The sequence below is a fragment of the Dama dama genome, chromosome 7 (assembly GCF_033118175.1).
Source record: "Dama dama isolate Ldn47 chromosome 7, ASM3311817v1, whole genome shotgun sequence".
Taxonomy (NCBI): domain Eukaryota; kingdom Metazoa; phylum Chordata; class Mammalia; order Artiodactyla; family Cervidae; genus Dama; species Dama dama.
In genome coordinates, this window is record NC_083687.1 from 9,225,669 (window position 1) to 9,241,917 (window position 16,249).

The 16,249-nt window shown below is 40.2% G+C and overlaps 1 protein-coding gene across 1 annotated transcript in view; it reads right to left on the minus strand.

The window, feature by feature from the left end:
- The window catches only part of MLIP (muscular LMNA interacting protein), a 275,449-nt gene extending 259,876 nt beyond the window's left edge, over positions 1 to 15,573 (minus strand). Inside the window, exon 1 of the mRNA XM_061146051.1 lies at positions 15,457 to 15,573. Within this exon, the coding sequence (XP_061002034.1) occupies positions 15,457 to 15,519 (63 nt within the window). The 5' untranslated portion in view covers positions 15,520 to 15,573. The remainder of the gene's footprint in view (positions 1 to 15,456) is intronic.
- Positions 15,574 to 16,249: the final 676 nt, after the last annotated feature.

Consider the following 16,249-nt stretch of genomic DNA (forward strand, 5'->3'; position numbering starts at 1 on the left):
CCAACTCAACTATTCAGGGAGAGAAACGCATTTTTTATTTATTTTTTTATTTTTTTTTTTATCAGATACAGACTTTATTTTTTATTCCATTTATTTTTATTAGTTGGAGGCTAATTACTTTACAATATTGTAGTGGTTTTTGTCATACATTGACATGAATCAGCCATGGATTTACATGTGTTCCCCATCCCCATCCCCCCTCCCACCTCCCTCTCTACCCAATCCCTCTGGGTCTTCCCAGTGCACCAGGCCTGAGCGCTTGTCTCATGCATCCAACCTGGGCTGGTGATCTGTTTCACCCTAGATAATATACATGTTTTGATGCTGAGAGAGAAACGCATTTTTTAAACCAATAAACTATTCTCTTTTTTGTCAGTTTTTTAATCTTTGCCCAATATTTCTAAATTGCCATTTTTTTTACTTTTTTAAAATTTATTTTTAACTGAGGGAAAACTGCTTCCCAATGTTGTGTTGGTTTCTGCCATACAACAATGCACATCAGCCACAATTATACGCGTATCATCTCCCTCTGGAGCCTCCCTCCCCTCCCCTCACCCAGCCCCCTAGGTCATCACAGAGCCCCAGGCTGGGCTCCCTGAGTGATACAGCAACTTACCAGGTGTATGAGAGGTCTGTGGGGGCCTCGTAATGTAGCTCATATTTTCTATAGATCTACGCTTTTAAAAGTGCACTTTCAGTGATTAAATATATTTGTGCAAGTGTCATTCACCATGGTAAAAACCCCAGAAGCATTTGAATCTTCCCCTTTCTGCAGGTGAGGCATGAAATCTAGGTATGATGTCTCCATCAGAACTTTCATGAATCTAAGTTCTACCCTCCCAGAAGGTTACAGAATCACGTTAATCAAAACTGGAAGGAACCTCATATGATCCAGTCCAATGTTTTCTTCTTACCATGAGGATGCTGAGACCCAGGGAAATGAAGTAACTTGTCGCAGCCATGCCTAAACTGGTGATCCAGCTTTCCTCATTCTCCCTGCAATTCCACTCAGCTTCACCCAGAGAACAACAAGAGGCCAAAGAGAAGAGCACTGAGTCCTGTTCCCTGATGACCTCATGACAAGATGTATGATGCTGGGGATGCGGGGGGCAGGGGGACAGTACCATTTACACCTTTGGACAAAATGCTTCCACACCTTTGAATAAAGTGATATATTATTCTATCCACTGGGACACTGACAGAACTGCAGCTATTTGTTTATGGCCCTTCTCTTTTTCTTACTGGATTCATTTCACAAGTAAAATTAACCAACATTTAGGAAACCTGGGCTGAGTTCTCCCTTTCTTTTCACAGTCAAGGGCATCAGCTGCACCAGTAGCTCTGCAGCCCCGAAGCAGTGCCACGAAAGATTCAATCTCTCTCCTCCTCCCTCCCTCTCTCTCCATCTGTCTCCCTCTCTCTCTCTCTCTCTCACACACACACACACACACACACACTCACACAAGATAATCTGATACACAAAAAGGAAAACTAAATTCATGCTCTTAAAAACAAAAAATCTCAGGAAGTAAATTCAGGTTGTCCTTCTGCTAAGAACAGAGGCAAATGACATTTGTCTGTTAAAGAAAACTTCCGACTTTTCAAAAGTCATCCCTGACCCCTGGGATCATTGATTCCCAGATTTCTATGCAGGAGAAAGTTAAATACCAGCTGCCCTCATGCCCTGGTTTGTCTGGGACAGTCCTGGTTAGTGCTTGTTGTCATAAGGTAATTATTAATAGCACCCCTTTTACTCTCAAAAAGGTCCCTGTTTGAAAAATAAAGCACATTGTCACCTGGTCAAATAAGAATTTTAAAAATCTGTCCATCACATAAAGAACCCTGATTCTTAGAAATAAATGCCAGTAGTACCATAGAGGAAATTAAAATGGATGGTCATAAAAACAAGATGCCTCCCGTGAAACTATCTTTTTATTCTTTAAATTTATAAAATTTCAGGTAGAAGTCTATCTCAAAGTAAGTTCTTATAAAGTTCAGATTTGCAAAATATGGCAAATGCCTCACTCAGAAAATATTTCCCATAGTTCTTCTAAAACAGTAATCTTGTCCACTGGAATCTTTAAGCAAACTGATGCTTCACTCCACCATTCTCAGTGTTTCTTTAGGAGTATTATTTGTTATTTGGACCTAAACACTAATTAGAAAGCAGGTAATGTGGAATATAAAATTTATCCCAGAATACGTTCTTGAGCAAATTTAACCATAAAGAAAATTGAGTTGAGACAACATGTTATGGTGGTTCAGTGCATGGACTCGGAGGCACCCTGGGTTTGAAACAAGCTTTGCCATTTACTAACTGTGAAACTAACCTCTTTCACCTTGGCTTCCCCATACATAAAACTAGAACAGAAATAATATCAACTTTGGGAGTTAGAGCTATTTATGGATCTATATATCTCCAGTTATGTATAGAGAGATGCCAAGGTCATAGCAAAACTATTGATATGTAAGTATTAACACAGGTGGCTGTTGTTGAGATGATGAAGCACTCCTCTGGTGTTTGAAAGAATCTATAATACAAGGGATTATTCTGTCATGGATAATTAGAGTGCATATGCCATTCCAATAAATGATGCTGAAACATCTGGACAGCCAAAGACAAAGAAGAAGATGGAAAAGGAGGGGCAAGGAGCATGAGGAGGAAAATGATGAGAAGGAAGGGGAAAGGGGGGAGGAGGAGGGTATCAACCTAAAATTACTTCTAGTACTTTAAATACTTGGGAAATTAAAAATGATCCTTTTTCTATCTCAAGTACGATTTTCAAAATCCCAAAGCCAAATGCACAAAAATTCCAGACAGAAGTAGGTGCTCTGTTTTATCTCATCCAGAGTGTATGATCGTTATTGCAGAGTGTGTTGGGATAGTCTACCTCATAGCACTGGATTTGGTAAGAAAAGAAAATGAATCTTAGCAAAATATAAACTCCTCAAAAAAATAAATAATTCTCAAAGGATCATGCAGATTCTATTGATGTCCTGAGCATCTCATTAATCATAACTGCAAGTGGTAGAGTTTCCAGGTATCTGAAAATGCCTAATTAATTGCCATTTTTCATAGGGAATGATAATTTCACAAGGGAATGATAAACGCAACATGTTCTTGGAGCAAAACTGAAGTTCAGTTAGTTATTTTAAATTATATTAAAAGATAGCATCACCGTGGCTGTCCTTCTCCCCACTCTGAGAAAGTTCCACGCCTCTGCCCTTCTTTCCTTGCCCCAGGAACCAGCGCCTGGGCTCACAGGAGGAGTCTGCCACTCTCCCCCTGCCCCACGCGGGCCACACCCTGGCCATGCAGTCGCCAATGCTGAGATCTGCAGTCTGCCACCCCTGTCGTCGCTGCCCACCAACTGCTCCACCAAGGCGTCCAGGGCCCGGCACTGAGGATGCCGACTCCTTTGCCAAAGCTGCCAGTGCAAGAACACTGGCATTTGGGGCTTTCCACGCTACTCAAAGACCTCCCGGAAGACACCTCTGCTCATTTTTTTTCTCACGAGCAAAACTGCTGAGGTCAAATTAAAGATCACCCAGAAGGGAAGGTGGCCTGCCATACTTAGGGTCCCTCATTTTCTATGGACAAAACCTAAGAATCTCATCTGTCTTTTACCCCAGGAGTCGGAGGTAAGTCTCTCCCCAGGAGGATTTTCAATGTCTCTTAAAAAACAAGTTTTTGAAAGCGCCAAGCTACCAGCTCTCTGGACGTGGCTGAATCTTAGGATGAATTCAGTACAGGCTTATTCTGTGATCCTTACTGCTTAGAAAGTCAGATAAAGTGCACTGCTCATTCACATATGTGAAAGCCACACCTGTGCAGTTAACCAAGATTTATCAGGTACACACCAGACATAGACCTCGGTGCCAGGAAAACCCAATTCTTGTCCTTGAGGAGCTTGCAGTCTGGTGGTGGCCCAAGGCTGTTTGGCTAAAAGATGAAGTTCTCCAGAGTCTATAAATCTGCTCTCAGGTGAGGAATAGTGCACCAAATATCAGCTGACCTTGCATTCTTCTCTGATACAATCGCAGTTCAGCAGGATTATAAAAACATGAAGTTATTATGAACAAAAATCACTCTGAGCTATTTGAAATTTCAGTAAAACTAAAAAATGTAGTTCAACACACAGTATCACTCACTTCATTTGGACTATTAAGAGAAGCGCTGCCCAAATACATTCACTGATTTGCTTGCTAATGTTCTTCCCAAGTAGAAGGTCCATAAAAGACTCATTCATTCCGCATTGCACAATACCTGTATTTTTGTAGGGAAAAAATGGATTATATTGTCCACTATCCCACAGCCCTTAAATTTCCTCGTATAATATTACCGTGGATTCATAACTAATTTCTCTACTGTGTCCACTATTCTTGCTTTTACAAACCATATGGCAATAAACATCATTGTAACTAATGTTTGTACATTTCTTTGCTTCAAAAAAATTCTTAGAGTAAAATTACCTGGCCAGTAGACACACAAGTATCTAAGGCTTCAATATATATTATGCTCCAGAAAAGTTGTCCCAATATAAACCCTACTTGTAGTATAGGAACTATATGTTTTATACAAAAATTCTAAAGTAAATAAATGAAACATTGGTGGTTTGCTTTCCCAGGAAAATACATTATGTCCAGGAAAGAAAAATGTCAGATGAAGTAAGAGACATAAATTATGATCTCCTGAAGAGAATAAACAGTTTCTGGATTTAAAACTTTTTTCAATCCAACAGCACTTTTAACCATATTTATGATGTTGAAGCTGATACTCCAATACTTTGGCCACCTGATGGGAAGAGCTGACTCATTTGAAAAGACCCTGATGCTGGGAAAGATTGAAGGCAGGTGGAGAAGGGGACAAGAGAGGATGAGATGTTTGGATGGCATCACTGACTCAATGGACATGAGTTTGGGTGAACTCCGGGAGTTGGTGACGGACAGGGAGGCCTGACATGCTGTGGTCCATGGGGTTGCAAAGAGTCGGACACGACTGAGTGACTGAACTGAACTGATGTTCTTCTATTAAACATTTTACACACACATGCACTAGGATGCCTACCTAACAATTCACTTCAACTCTTCCTCTCCTACAAACATCCAGCCTTGATAAGTCTAGCAGTTATTGGTATATTTTTTATTAATTGTATGAGCTACATATTAGGTATTTCATAATTATTTGCACTACACAATTTATCCCTTTTTTTCTCTCCCTACACAGAACCTACATTAATGTAATATAAATATTCTCCACTGAATATGGACCATAATGTCTTTCAGAATGGGTGCCATGTTTTCCTAGAGAAATACAAATCAAAACTACACTGAGGTATCACCCCACAAGGGTCAGAATGGCCATCATAAAAAAAATCTGCAAACAATAAATGCTGGAGAAGATGTGGAGAAAAGGAAACCCCCATGCACTGTAAGTGGAAGCGTAAATTGGAATAGCCACTACGGAAAACAGCATGGAGGGTCCTTAAAAAACTAAGCATAGAACTACCATCTGACCCAGTAATCCCGTGACTGGACCATATACCCAGAGAAAACCCCAATGTTCATTGCAGCACTGTTTACAAAAGCCAGGATGTGGAAGCAACCTAAATGCCCATCACAGAGGAATGGATAAAGAAGATGTGGTACATATATATAATGGAATATTACTCAGCCATAAAAAGGAACGAACTGGGTCATTTGTAGAGATGCAGATGTACCTGGAGAGTGTCATACAGAGAGAAAGAAGTCAGAAAGAGAAAAACAAATATCATACATTAATGCATGTATATATATATGGAATTAATAAAAATGGTATAGATGATCTTATCTGCAAAGCAGAAATAGAGACACAGATACAGAGAACAAATGTATGGATATCAAAGGGGGAAGGAGGAGGCTATGAGGAATTGAGAGGTTGGGACTGATCTATAGAAACTATTGATACTATACATAAAATAGATAACCGATGAGAACCTACACTACAGCGCAGGGAACTCTACTTGATGCTCGCAGTGACCTGATGGGAAGGAAGCCCAGAAGGGTCAGGATACACGTATGTGTAGGGCTGAGTCATTTTGCAGTGCAGCAGAAACTAACAAACACTCTAAAGCAACTCTACTCCAATAAAAAGTAATTAAAATTAAAATCATTTGGAAAAATAAAATCAACACTCTTACTTTTGAAACTTTGTCACCCTTCCAGGAGAGACAAAATTAAAACTTAAAATTTTGATGATGGCACACTTCCTAAGCATTGCCTCTGGTTTGAAATCACATCCTCAGGACTTCCCTAGTGGTCCTGTGGTTAAAATTCCTTGCTTCTACTGCAGGGCGTGAGGGTTTGACTTCTGGTCAGGAAACTATGATCCCACATGCTGTCTGGTGTGGGCAAAAATTTTTAAAAAGGAAAAAAGAAATCACATTCTCTCGCAGAGGACAAACCTCAAGCACAAATCCAGGGTTTATGTAACTTGTACCCCATTGTGATTCCCATTTGTCTAATGGCTCCTGTTTACTGAAGGCCCGTTGTATGCAAGTGCTTTTCCAAAATTTCCTCATTGCCTGTCCATATAATGGCCCTGGGAGGCAAGTCACATCCTGTTTTAGAGATAAGGAAACAGAAGCTGATGTCGAATGAACACATAAGAGCCTGGATTTGAACGCTCGCCCCAGAGTCCCTGCATTGAACCACCACGATCACTATGGCACAAAGAAGCAGGGTCAAAACTATAACTTTCTTAATTTTCCAACTTCCAGAAACAGCATAATATCTTTAATTATATGCTCAGAATATTTCTTGGCACACCATATACCATGGTTTATACAACATTTATACAAAAGACCTCTCTCTCAGTGAAGACTCTGGGTGCCTAACAACACTCACCACCTATTGAAAAGATTTTCCAACACTGAACATTGAGGAAGATTGACTTTTGACATGTTTTCTGGTTTGAGAAGACTGATGGAGCCCAGGCATTTCCCTCACATCCTCCTCTGGACCACATGAAAAGAAGAGGAGAGGAATCTAAGAGAATAAAGCCGCACTTGTAAGAGATCTATCATAGGAGGGGAATCAGCATGAAGCTGTGGGCTGTAAGTTTCTGGAAGGTAGGAGATGGAGGTGCACTGCGCTATGAAGCAGAGTTGCAGCTAGGAAGGGGCCCTGATAGATGTCTCTCCAAACCCTGGAGGCACCAGAGCCAAGGAAGGCAAATTTCACAGGGCAGGACTGTAGGTGGGCTGCAAAGAAGAGAATTATTTGGCGGTCTCTAAGACCCCTCCCGCTTCTCCTTCCACTTGCCATGCAAAGGAGAACAGGCAGACAGAAGGTCACAAGCTACACGCCGAGAACTCCCGGGCTGGATGGATGAATAAATAGAAGAAGCCAGTGGAACAACAAACATACAGGAATTCCCAGGTTGAAAGCTGAGGTCCCCTGGAAAAGCAAAACAGAAATGGAAACATTTGATTTTTCCCTATTACCTTCACACTTTCTAAAAGAGCTGCCCATTCTCTGATAAGCTTATTAATTCAAGCTGATGTTTTCTCATTCAGCTTCCCCATGATGACGTGATATCCCAGCAAAGTGTAACAGGTTCAGGAAAGCAATCCCGTGAGCTCTCTGCTCTGCTCTGAAAATGAACGTCATCAAGTCAGTATTTACGAGCATGAAGTGGTCTCTGAATGGCTACATCCCTGACAGACACAAGGCCAATCTTGGAGCACAAACTGCAGTGACATCTTCCCCAGAAGCTACCCGTGCAAGGAACCCCCACTTAACTGAGGAGACTGAGGAAAGGACACTCAAGAAAATCTCAGGTTATAAATAAAAGAGAAACACCAGCTGTTAAATCACAGACACCCTCTCGCCATTTTAAAAAACCATCTCCTTATTTTTATGATCAGGCAGCAAAACAAAGCCCGTGACTCTCTGATGCACTTGCATCACTAACACCGAAGTCTGCTTGCCATTCCCTGGGGGGAGCCGTACCCCCAACAGCATGCCTGGCTAGTTAAGTCATTGTAATTCCCACAATGAGAACCTAGGAACCACCTCACCGCAGTGCAGGGTGTTATAAATGTCGCTGTGAAATCACAGCTCAGTGAGAGCCTACCATCCATCTTTCTTCTGTTACTTGTCATCACACAGAGCTCCAGCAAAAGATCCGTTCAAACAGCGCATCTCAGACTTACATTATCAGCAGACACTGCCTTAATTAGCAGTGATTTTCAAAGGACTGCTTTGGCTTCGAGAACTTCCGGTGAACCATAAAGTAGAAATCTGGATCCTTATCAGTTTCACTTTACTCTTCACCTCCCTGCCCTGGGTTCTAATAGACACAGCCCTCATTTTTTTTCCTTTGAGAAAAAAGAAAAATGGAAATGGTGGCTAGGATTTTGCCATTCATGTGCAATCCACTTTTTCCTCAACCTCAGTGATGCAAAAGGGACTAAAATTAGAGTTGCAAAGGGACCAAGTTATCTGTGTCAGGCACATCACAAGGAGCAGTGAGAACTACACAAGGGAATGAATATGCCCTAAAGAAACCATCTCAGAAATAACATTTAAAACACAGAGCCCATATTTTGTAAATTGCTACTCCTGATGAAAACACAGAGCCCATTTTATTTTATCTACTGTTGTAAGAAAACAGAATGCTTTATTTTGATAGTATCTCAATATTAATACTGAAGCAATTACATGCTTCTCTATTCATTGATTCCATAATTTCCCCCCATGATCCAGTTCTCAAATCTTTGTCATTTCTGACTGAAAACATATGCAATTCGATTTGTGAGTGCTGAACTGTGAACTTTCTATACTGCAAGGAAGGTTTAATCTAATCACAAGGACTTCTGTTTTACATTTGGTCAGTGATGACAGAAAAAGTACAAATTATCTCAGTGTTTGTATAAACAGACATTCTTTGCCATGGAAAAAATTTAATCAGCACACAGCCAAAGGGTATTTTGCTACAGACTCAAAGTTTCAGAGAGAATAAAGATCTTGACAAATCCAACCCAGCCTTGTACAACCTAGCCTCTTAGCTAGGACACCAAAGTGAAAGCGAAAGTGTTAGTCACTCAGTCGTGTCCAGCTCTTTGTGACCCCATGAACTGTAGCCCACCAGGCTCCTCTGTCCACGGGAGTCTCCAGGCAAGAATACTGGAGTGGATTTCCATGCCCTCCTCCAGGGGATCTTCCCCACCCAGAGACTGAACCCAGATCTGCATTTCAGGCACATTCTTAACCGTCTAAGCCACCAGGGAAGCCCCAGGACACCAAAGGTTAAGTGACTTGTCAAAAGCCAGACAAATACAACCTTCCCTAGCCTCAGATACAACATGCTTTTCTCCACACAGGCACTTAGGAAGAGGAAGAAAGCCTCTTTTTTGGAATAAGAAGTCCTCATCACCACACACACACACACACACACACACACACACACACACACACACACACACAGCAAGCACAGGTTCTCTGTTCTGATTTTCAGATATGTCAGAATGGTTCCCAGAACACCTGCATGTACTCACCTACCCTAACTCATCATTTTCCCAGCCTCACCTTATTCTGTCATGATGCCCATTAAGACTCAACTGCAAAACTGGTGCAGCCATTATGGAAAACAGTATGGAGGGTCCTCAAAAAGCTAAAAATAGAGCTACCACATGATCCAGCAACACCACTCCTAGGCACATATCCAGACAAAACCACAATTCAAAAGGATGCATGCGCCTGCACCAGTGTTCACAGCAGCACTATTTACAATAGCCAAGACAGGGGAGCAATGTAAATGTGTCCACTGACAGAGGAATAGACAAGAAAGACTTGGTCTATATATATGTGAATACACAAAGGAATATTACTCAGCAGTAAAAAGGAATGAAATAGTGCCATTTGCAGAGACATGGAACAACCTAGAAATGGTCATACAGAGTGAAGTAAGTCAGAAAGAGAAAAACAAGTATCATATAATATCACGTATATGTGGGATCTAGAAAAATGGTACAAATGAACATATCTGCAAAGCAGAAATAGAGTACAGATGTAGAGAACAAACTTAAGGTTCCCAGGCAGTGAAGGAGGGGTGGGATGAGCCGGGAGATGGAGACCGATGTACACACACTACTCTGCACAATGCAGATAACGCATGAGAACCCACTGCTCAGCAGGGAGCCCTCCTCGGTGCTCTGTGGTGACCTAACAGGAAAGAAAGAAAAAGAGGGCGATGTATGCACGTGCAACTGATGCACTTGGCGGCATGGCAGAAGCTAACACAACACTGTAAAGCAACTACACTCCAATAAAAACTGGTTTTAAAAGAAGACTCAGTTCCCACAGCTAAGTTTCCCACTGATGCCCATGACGGTGACCCATCACTATCACGGCATCACAGCGTCTCATCTCCTCCCTCCATTTTTTATTTCATGCTACAGATTCTTCGGATAGCTTTAAAAATGTATTACTGGCTCTATGGGGAGGAGGCCAGAGAGAGGTTAGAGGGGGACTGTTTCTCATGAAAGAGAGCTCTAAGAGTAGTTACTTTGTTTTTTACTTTGCTCTGCCAATGGTCAGGACTCATGGTTCCTCTTTGCAACTATACACCTTCACCTCCCCTGAAACCAGAATCTTCTTACTACTCACAATGCTTGAGGGCTGTTTCAGGTCTTTGGAGAGTGTGTCTTCATCAATGAACTCCCTAATACCTGGTACAGACTGATCAATCCTATGCCCCCTCTGCTGACTTCTCGGAGGAGGCCTACCCCTGTAAGATGTGAGGACAACTTCCTTGATCTTACTAAAAATTCCCAAGTGACGCTGAGCTCAGGAATTCAGAGAATCCTAGTTCTGAGTTTCCTCTGTTTGCCTTCCAGTGAAGGGAGGCTTACTGAGCCACTTACCATAAAACTGTGTTCAGTACCACCCATCTGTTTTGTGAAAAATAATTATTTGCACAGAGTATGTTGAGTGTCAGCTTATTACAGAGCTTTGGCTCTCTCTAGAGAAATGGGAACAGTAAATTCAAAATATACTGATGACGAATGGGCCATCTTGGGAGGCGTGTAGAATTCACAGCAGGCACCACTGACGTGCCAGAGAGGTCAGCGGCATTCTCAGAGATGCGCAGATGCCTGCCACTCTCCGTGACGGTGCCAGCCATAAAACCAAACAAGCCAGTAGCATGGAGGAGTTAAGGTTTGAGCACAGATTAACTCACATCCTCTACATCATAATAATCAGACACAATGGACATCCAAAACAATGTCTCAGTGAAGTCCAGAACATAGCAAGAGTCGCTGGACCACTCTCACATATAGCAAAGAAATGGAAGGAAGTTTTCAAGATAAATAACCAAATACCAAAGAAAAGGAAATATTGTTTGTTTGTTCTCCACTTCCCTTCATTTTGGTCATCAGCAGAATTAGTTTATTAAGGATCTAGGGCAACCAATTATGATATAAAGATAGAGATGCAGCACCTTTCCTCCAGAGAATTTAAAAAATTACTAAAATTTACCACTTATTGTATTACTTGATGCTACTTGTCAGAAATAATGCATAGATCAGAAACAACATTCAAGCTGTACAGAAAATAATCTCTCAATAACACACCAAAAACATAATAATATATACTTTTTTGTTCAGATACATAAGCACCTACTGAGTGCCTGTTATCAGGAACCCTAGTTAGATACAATAAGAAAAATAAATAGGTATGCAGATGCTGGTTTGATGCCTTGGGAGCTTGCTGGGTGAAATTTGAAATTGGTTATCATACAGGGAGGTTAAGAGAGACCAGAGAAGGGGCAGACCCTCCAGATGGTGAGTGGAAGGTTTAATAAGCAGGGATCTTACATACAAGGCTTTCTTGGGCATCAGCAAGAGGAGTGAATCTCCTGGATTGCCTGTCAGAATCTTAAAAGTTTACAGAGAGGTCCTAACTGGGTCCAGTCAGACTGTCCCACCCAGACAGTCTCAGCATCCCCTTCCTCTCAAGGCTGCATCCTGAAACAGCTCCCACTGTGGGAACAGTGGACAAAATTCATACTCTAAGGATGGGGGACCAAGGAGGAGGCTTCCACTGCCTGGGTCTTGCTCTTGGGTCAACCAGAGGTCATGTTCTCTCTATGATCTCCTCCAGCAGTCAATATTATAATGAAATAAAATATGTTACTGCATAAAATGCTTGACGATTGTTCTCATTGTTAAGACATTCTGATGAGTAATTATATACAGTCTTGCTATCCCAAGATTATGTAAGAATGAAAAAATTTGGAACGTTTATGCTTTGTACCCTTAGAATATTTCTAAGCTACTTAAGCTTACCATCACTCCTTTATAATCTACTAAAAAAATAATCAAAACATATTAATCTCCTCGATGGCCAAGACTTGATCAAGCATGTTCCATGGCAGCCCTTAGCACCTGTCTTGTTCAAATGGGCATTCAGGAATACATACTGACCTGAAAGGATCTTTCTGTTTCTGAGGACAGACACGAGGTTTTCTCCTACCTAACAGACACGAGGTTGACTCTCTGAAAATGCTCCAAACAAAACTCAACAATAATATCGGGAATTATAACCAAAACAGCAGTTCTGTGTTTTGTTTGCTAACAGATTTCTTCTTAGGAAAAGATTTTATTTGTATTATTGAATCTATAAATTGATGATTGATTTAACCTTAATGTACTACCCTTCACTGGATTACCACAGAATTTTTAAATGTATGTTTTGTATGCTTATATTTTACCCATCATTTTTTCTTCCACATCTTTTCTCTTTCACTGTATTCAAAAGTGTCATAATTCTCTTTCCCTGAAATTGAGGAGAATGTTTTTTGTGAGATCCTAAGAAAATCTACATGTCATAGGATAAGTCTTTCACCCTCAAATTTAAAATAAATAAAAAAATTTTAATAATTAAAGGTAAAATTTTACTTAAAATACCAGTTTTCAGCTTCTTATATTATACACATCCTGTTTAACAAACTGTCAGATGATGAATTTCTTTCTCAATCTCAGATAGTTACTTTTACTCAAAAAAGCAATATTTTTTTTAAGAAAAAACACAGTAGTCAATTCTACTGTGTTCATTTGTTTCTACAAAGCATCCGTATAAAACGAGCTGGATGTCGTACCCTTCTCATTATCATGATTTTTGTGATATTTATTGAACATTTATTACTTGGGAAGATAGAATTGTCTCTTGAGATGTAGTAACTGATGTGATAGAAATTATTAGACTTACATGTGAGATCTATTTGTTCTTATCACCTTTCAAGAGAAAGAGACCATCATTATGTCAGAATGCTCTGAGATGCATGACTATATTTACTCTGTTAATACATGTATCTTCCTTTTCATTAATAAATTTCAGTTGAAGATCAATGTAAGTGAAATTCTTTGTTGATGTATTTAATAATACAAAAGAAAAGGAGTTTGGAGAATAGTCAAAATTTCTTGCTTTAATTTTACTTATGTTATTTACTTATTTTTGGAGTAGGAAATGGCAGCCCACTCCAGTATTCTTGCCTGGAAAATCCCAAAGACAGAGGACCCTGGCAGGCTACAGTCCACACAGTCACAAAGAATCAGACACGACTCAGCAGCTGAGTACTAGCACTACTTACTTATTTATCTGTTTATCTGCACAGGTAACTTTCCCAAGTACTGAACTTTACTTACTGTGTTCCTGCCCTCCCTGAGAACCGCCTACGCTCAGTACAGATTGGATATTCTGGCACCTTCCGATCCACCCCAGATTTTCCTCCAATCTCCTGGAAATTAATCAGGGACCAGTCCTAGGCTTCCCCTCCAGAGTAAAGTCCATGAATGTTATGGCTATTACTCCCTCTAAAGAGAGGTTTTTGCTCACTTCTAGATTCAGAGCTGTGTTCCACAGAGATTCAGGCACATCTGACCTCCCGGGCAGTGAAATGTTTATACACCAAGAGTTCATTTTCACTTTTGTTCACTTGTCCCATGTCCACTATGTTTATTTGCAAAACTTCCTCTAAAAGACTGCCAGTGATCTCTGGATCAAATTTCACACTTGTTCATAGCAACTCTTACTGGTGTATTTATTTACCATCTATCTGGTTCCATCAAGGTTTTATCACTCCTAAGCCTTCATAGTTAACATACCTGAGTGTTCCTTTTACTTTGAAACGCATTTCAGCTTTCTCTTTCTATATAAACAAAGCCTGTATATGTACTTGCTAAGTAAGTAAGGCCAAAAGCAGTTTGAAAATAACAGGTTCAGCTGAGGGACTTCACATACATTATAGTTAATGCTCGTAACAGCCTTCCGATTAGGTATCCCTGCTCCCCATTAACAAGCGAGTTAACTCAGACACAAAAAGCTTAAACAAAATCCCATCGTCCCACATTTAGAAGTGATGGAGTGAGGATTCTCATCAGATCTTCCTGATTCAAAACTCCTGGTTAGTTCTACAGTAATTCATGGCTTTTTAAAACAGTCCAAAAGCAAAGCAGTCTGAGGCCATGACATGTTTAAACAATCACCTGAAGAGAGGTCCACGGTCAATATTCAAAATGATCCAAATCCTTTAAGGATTTTATATATTTTATCCAATATATTTCTTCAAGACCTTGAAATTTTAACATACTTTAGGAGTTTTCAACTCAATATGGTTTTTTCTTCCACCTTTCAAGTTTTAATATCATTACTAGTGCTTAAATCTCAATGTCAGACATCCAGAACAATGCATTCTCATGAGTTCAAGAAGTCACAGTCTTATAGTCAATACAGTTTTAGTTTTTGCTACTTGCACAGCTATTAAAATAAGCTATGCCCTGTTCTAACATTAACTCAGAAGCTGCAGTAACTTTATAAACACAATTAATCTCCTAAGCCTATCAGGTGAACCATGAACAATACATTCTACTCGAGGTTACAGTACATTCTGTGTTTGAGCAAACAGAAGTGAGCACTGTGTTTACTGACACTGAATTTCTTAGCATCAAGGTAAAGCAACTTTTACAAATTTTACTGCCAAACACTAAACTTTTTCAAAAGTAAATTTTATCCTTACATTTTATCATTAACCTTTCCATAAAAAAAAATTCTCAGATTTCCCTTGACACAATTCTGAAATTGAGTTTTGAATATTCACTAAACTTCATATGAGTAAAGAAAATAATCTCCCAGTATTGGGGTGACCACCACCAGGTCTCAAAATAAATGGATCCTGGTTGTTAAAACAGAGATAAACCATATCATTTAAGTAAATCTAATTCACCCACATTCTAGTAATGACATCATATTAATATTTTTATCACATTGTTTTCAGTAAAACCCTTGGAACTTTCAAGGTCATTGACCAGAAAAACAGGGAAATACAGGTGCCTGGTATAACTTTTTCAAACTATAACTGATTTTTACTGTTAGTTACATCATAAATCCGTGTTTGTGAAATATCAGTCTTACCGTCAGTTTCTCCTCTAAATTCTCATTTAATAAGCTTCCTTTTTCATGCTTTTCAAAGTCCATGTTGAAAGAGAATGAGAGAGAGAGAGAAAGAGAAAAGGCAAGATTCCGATTCTGTCTAGAAAATGATGTGACGTGCTTACATGTTAGATATCGCAGGACATTCCAAGTTGTGAGAGCCCAGGACACTATCAGAAAGCCCTGGCGATAATTTCTGGTTAGCTAGTGTTTCCATTTATAGCTGTTCAAACCCCATAAACAGAGCCCTGAAGAGACGTCAGGCAGCTGGCCTTAGATAATGATAAATGTCACTAGATAAGAAAGCAACTCCTCAACAGGAGATCATCCCTACATGTTAGGTTCCCTGAGCCAAGAAAGATGCCTGTGACAAAAAGCCACTGTCAAAGAATTCATTAACAGCCATTGCAGCCAAATAAAACATACTATAGAATACGGGCCTAATAAGCAAATTTTAAAAGGACAAATGTGTTGGGACATCCCTGGTGGTCAGGGGTTGGGACTTAGCCTTCCAGTGCAGGGAGAGAGGCGGGCAGTTTTCATCCCCGGCTGGGGAGCTAGGATCCCATATGCCTCACAGCCAAAAAGACCAGAAGCGATATTGTGATAAATTCAATTAAGACTTTAAAAATGGTCCACATCACCTGCTGAATAGCACATGGAACTCTGCTCAATGTTAGGTGCCCCCCTGGATGGGAGAGGGGTTTGAGGGAGAATGGATACATTATATATGCTTGGCTGAGGCACTTTTTGTTCATGGAAGCTATCAAAACTT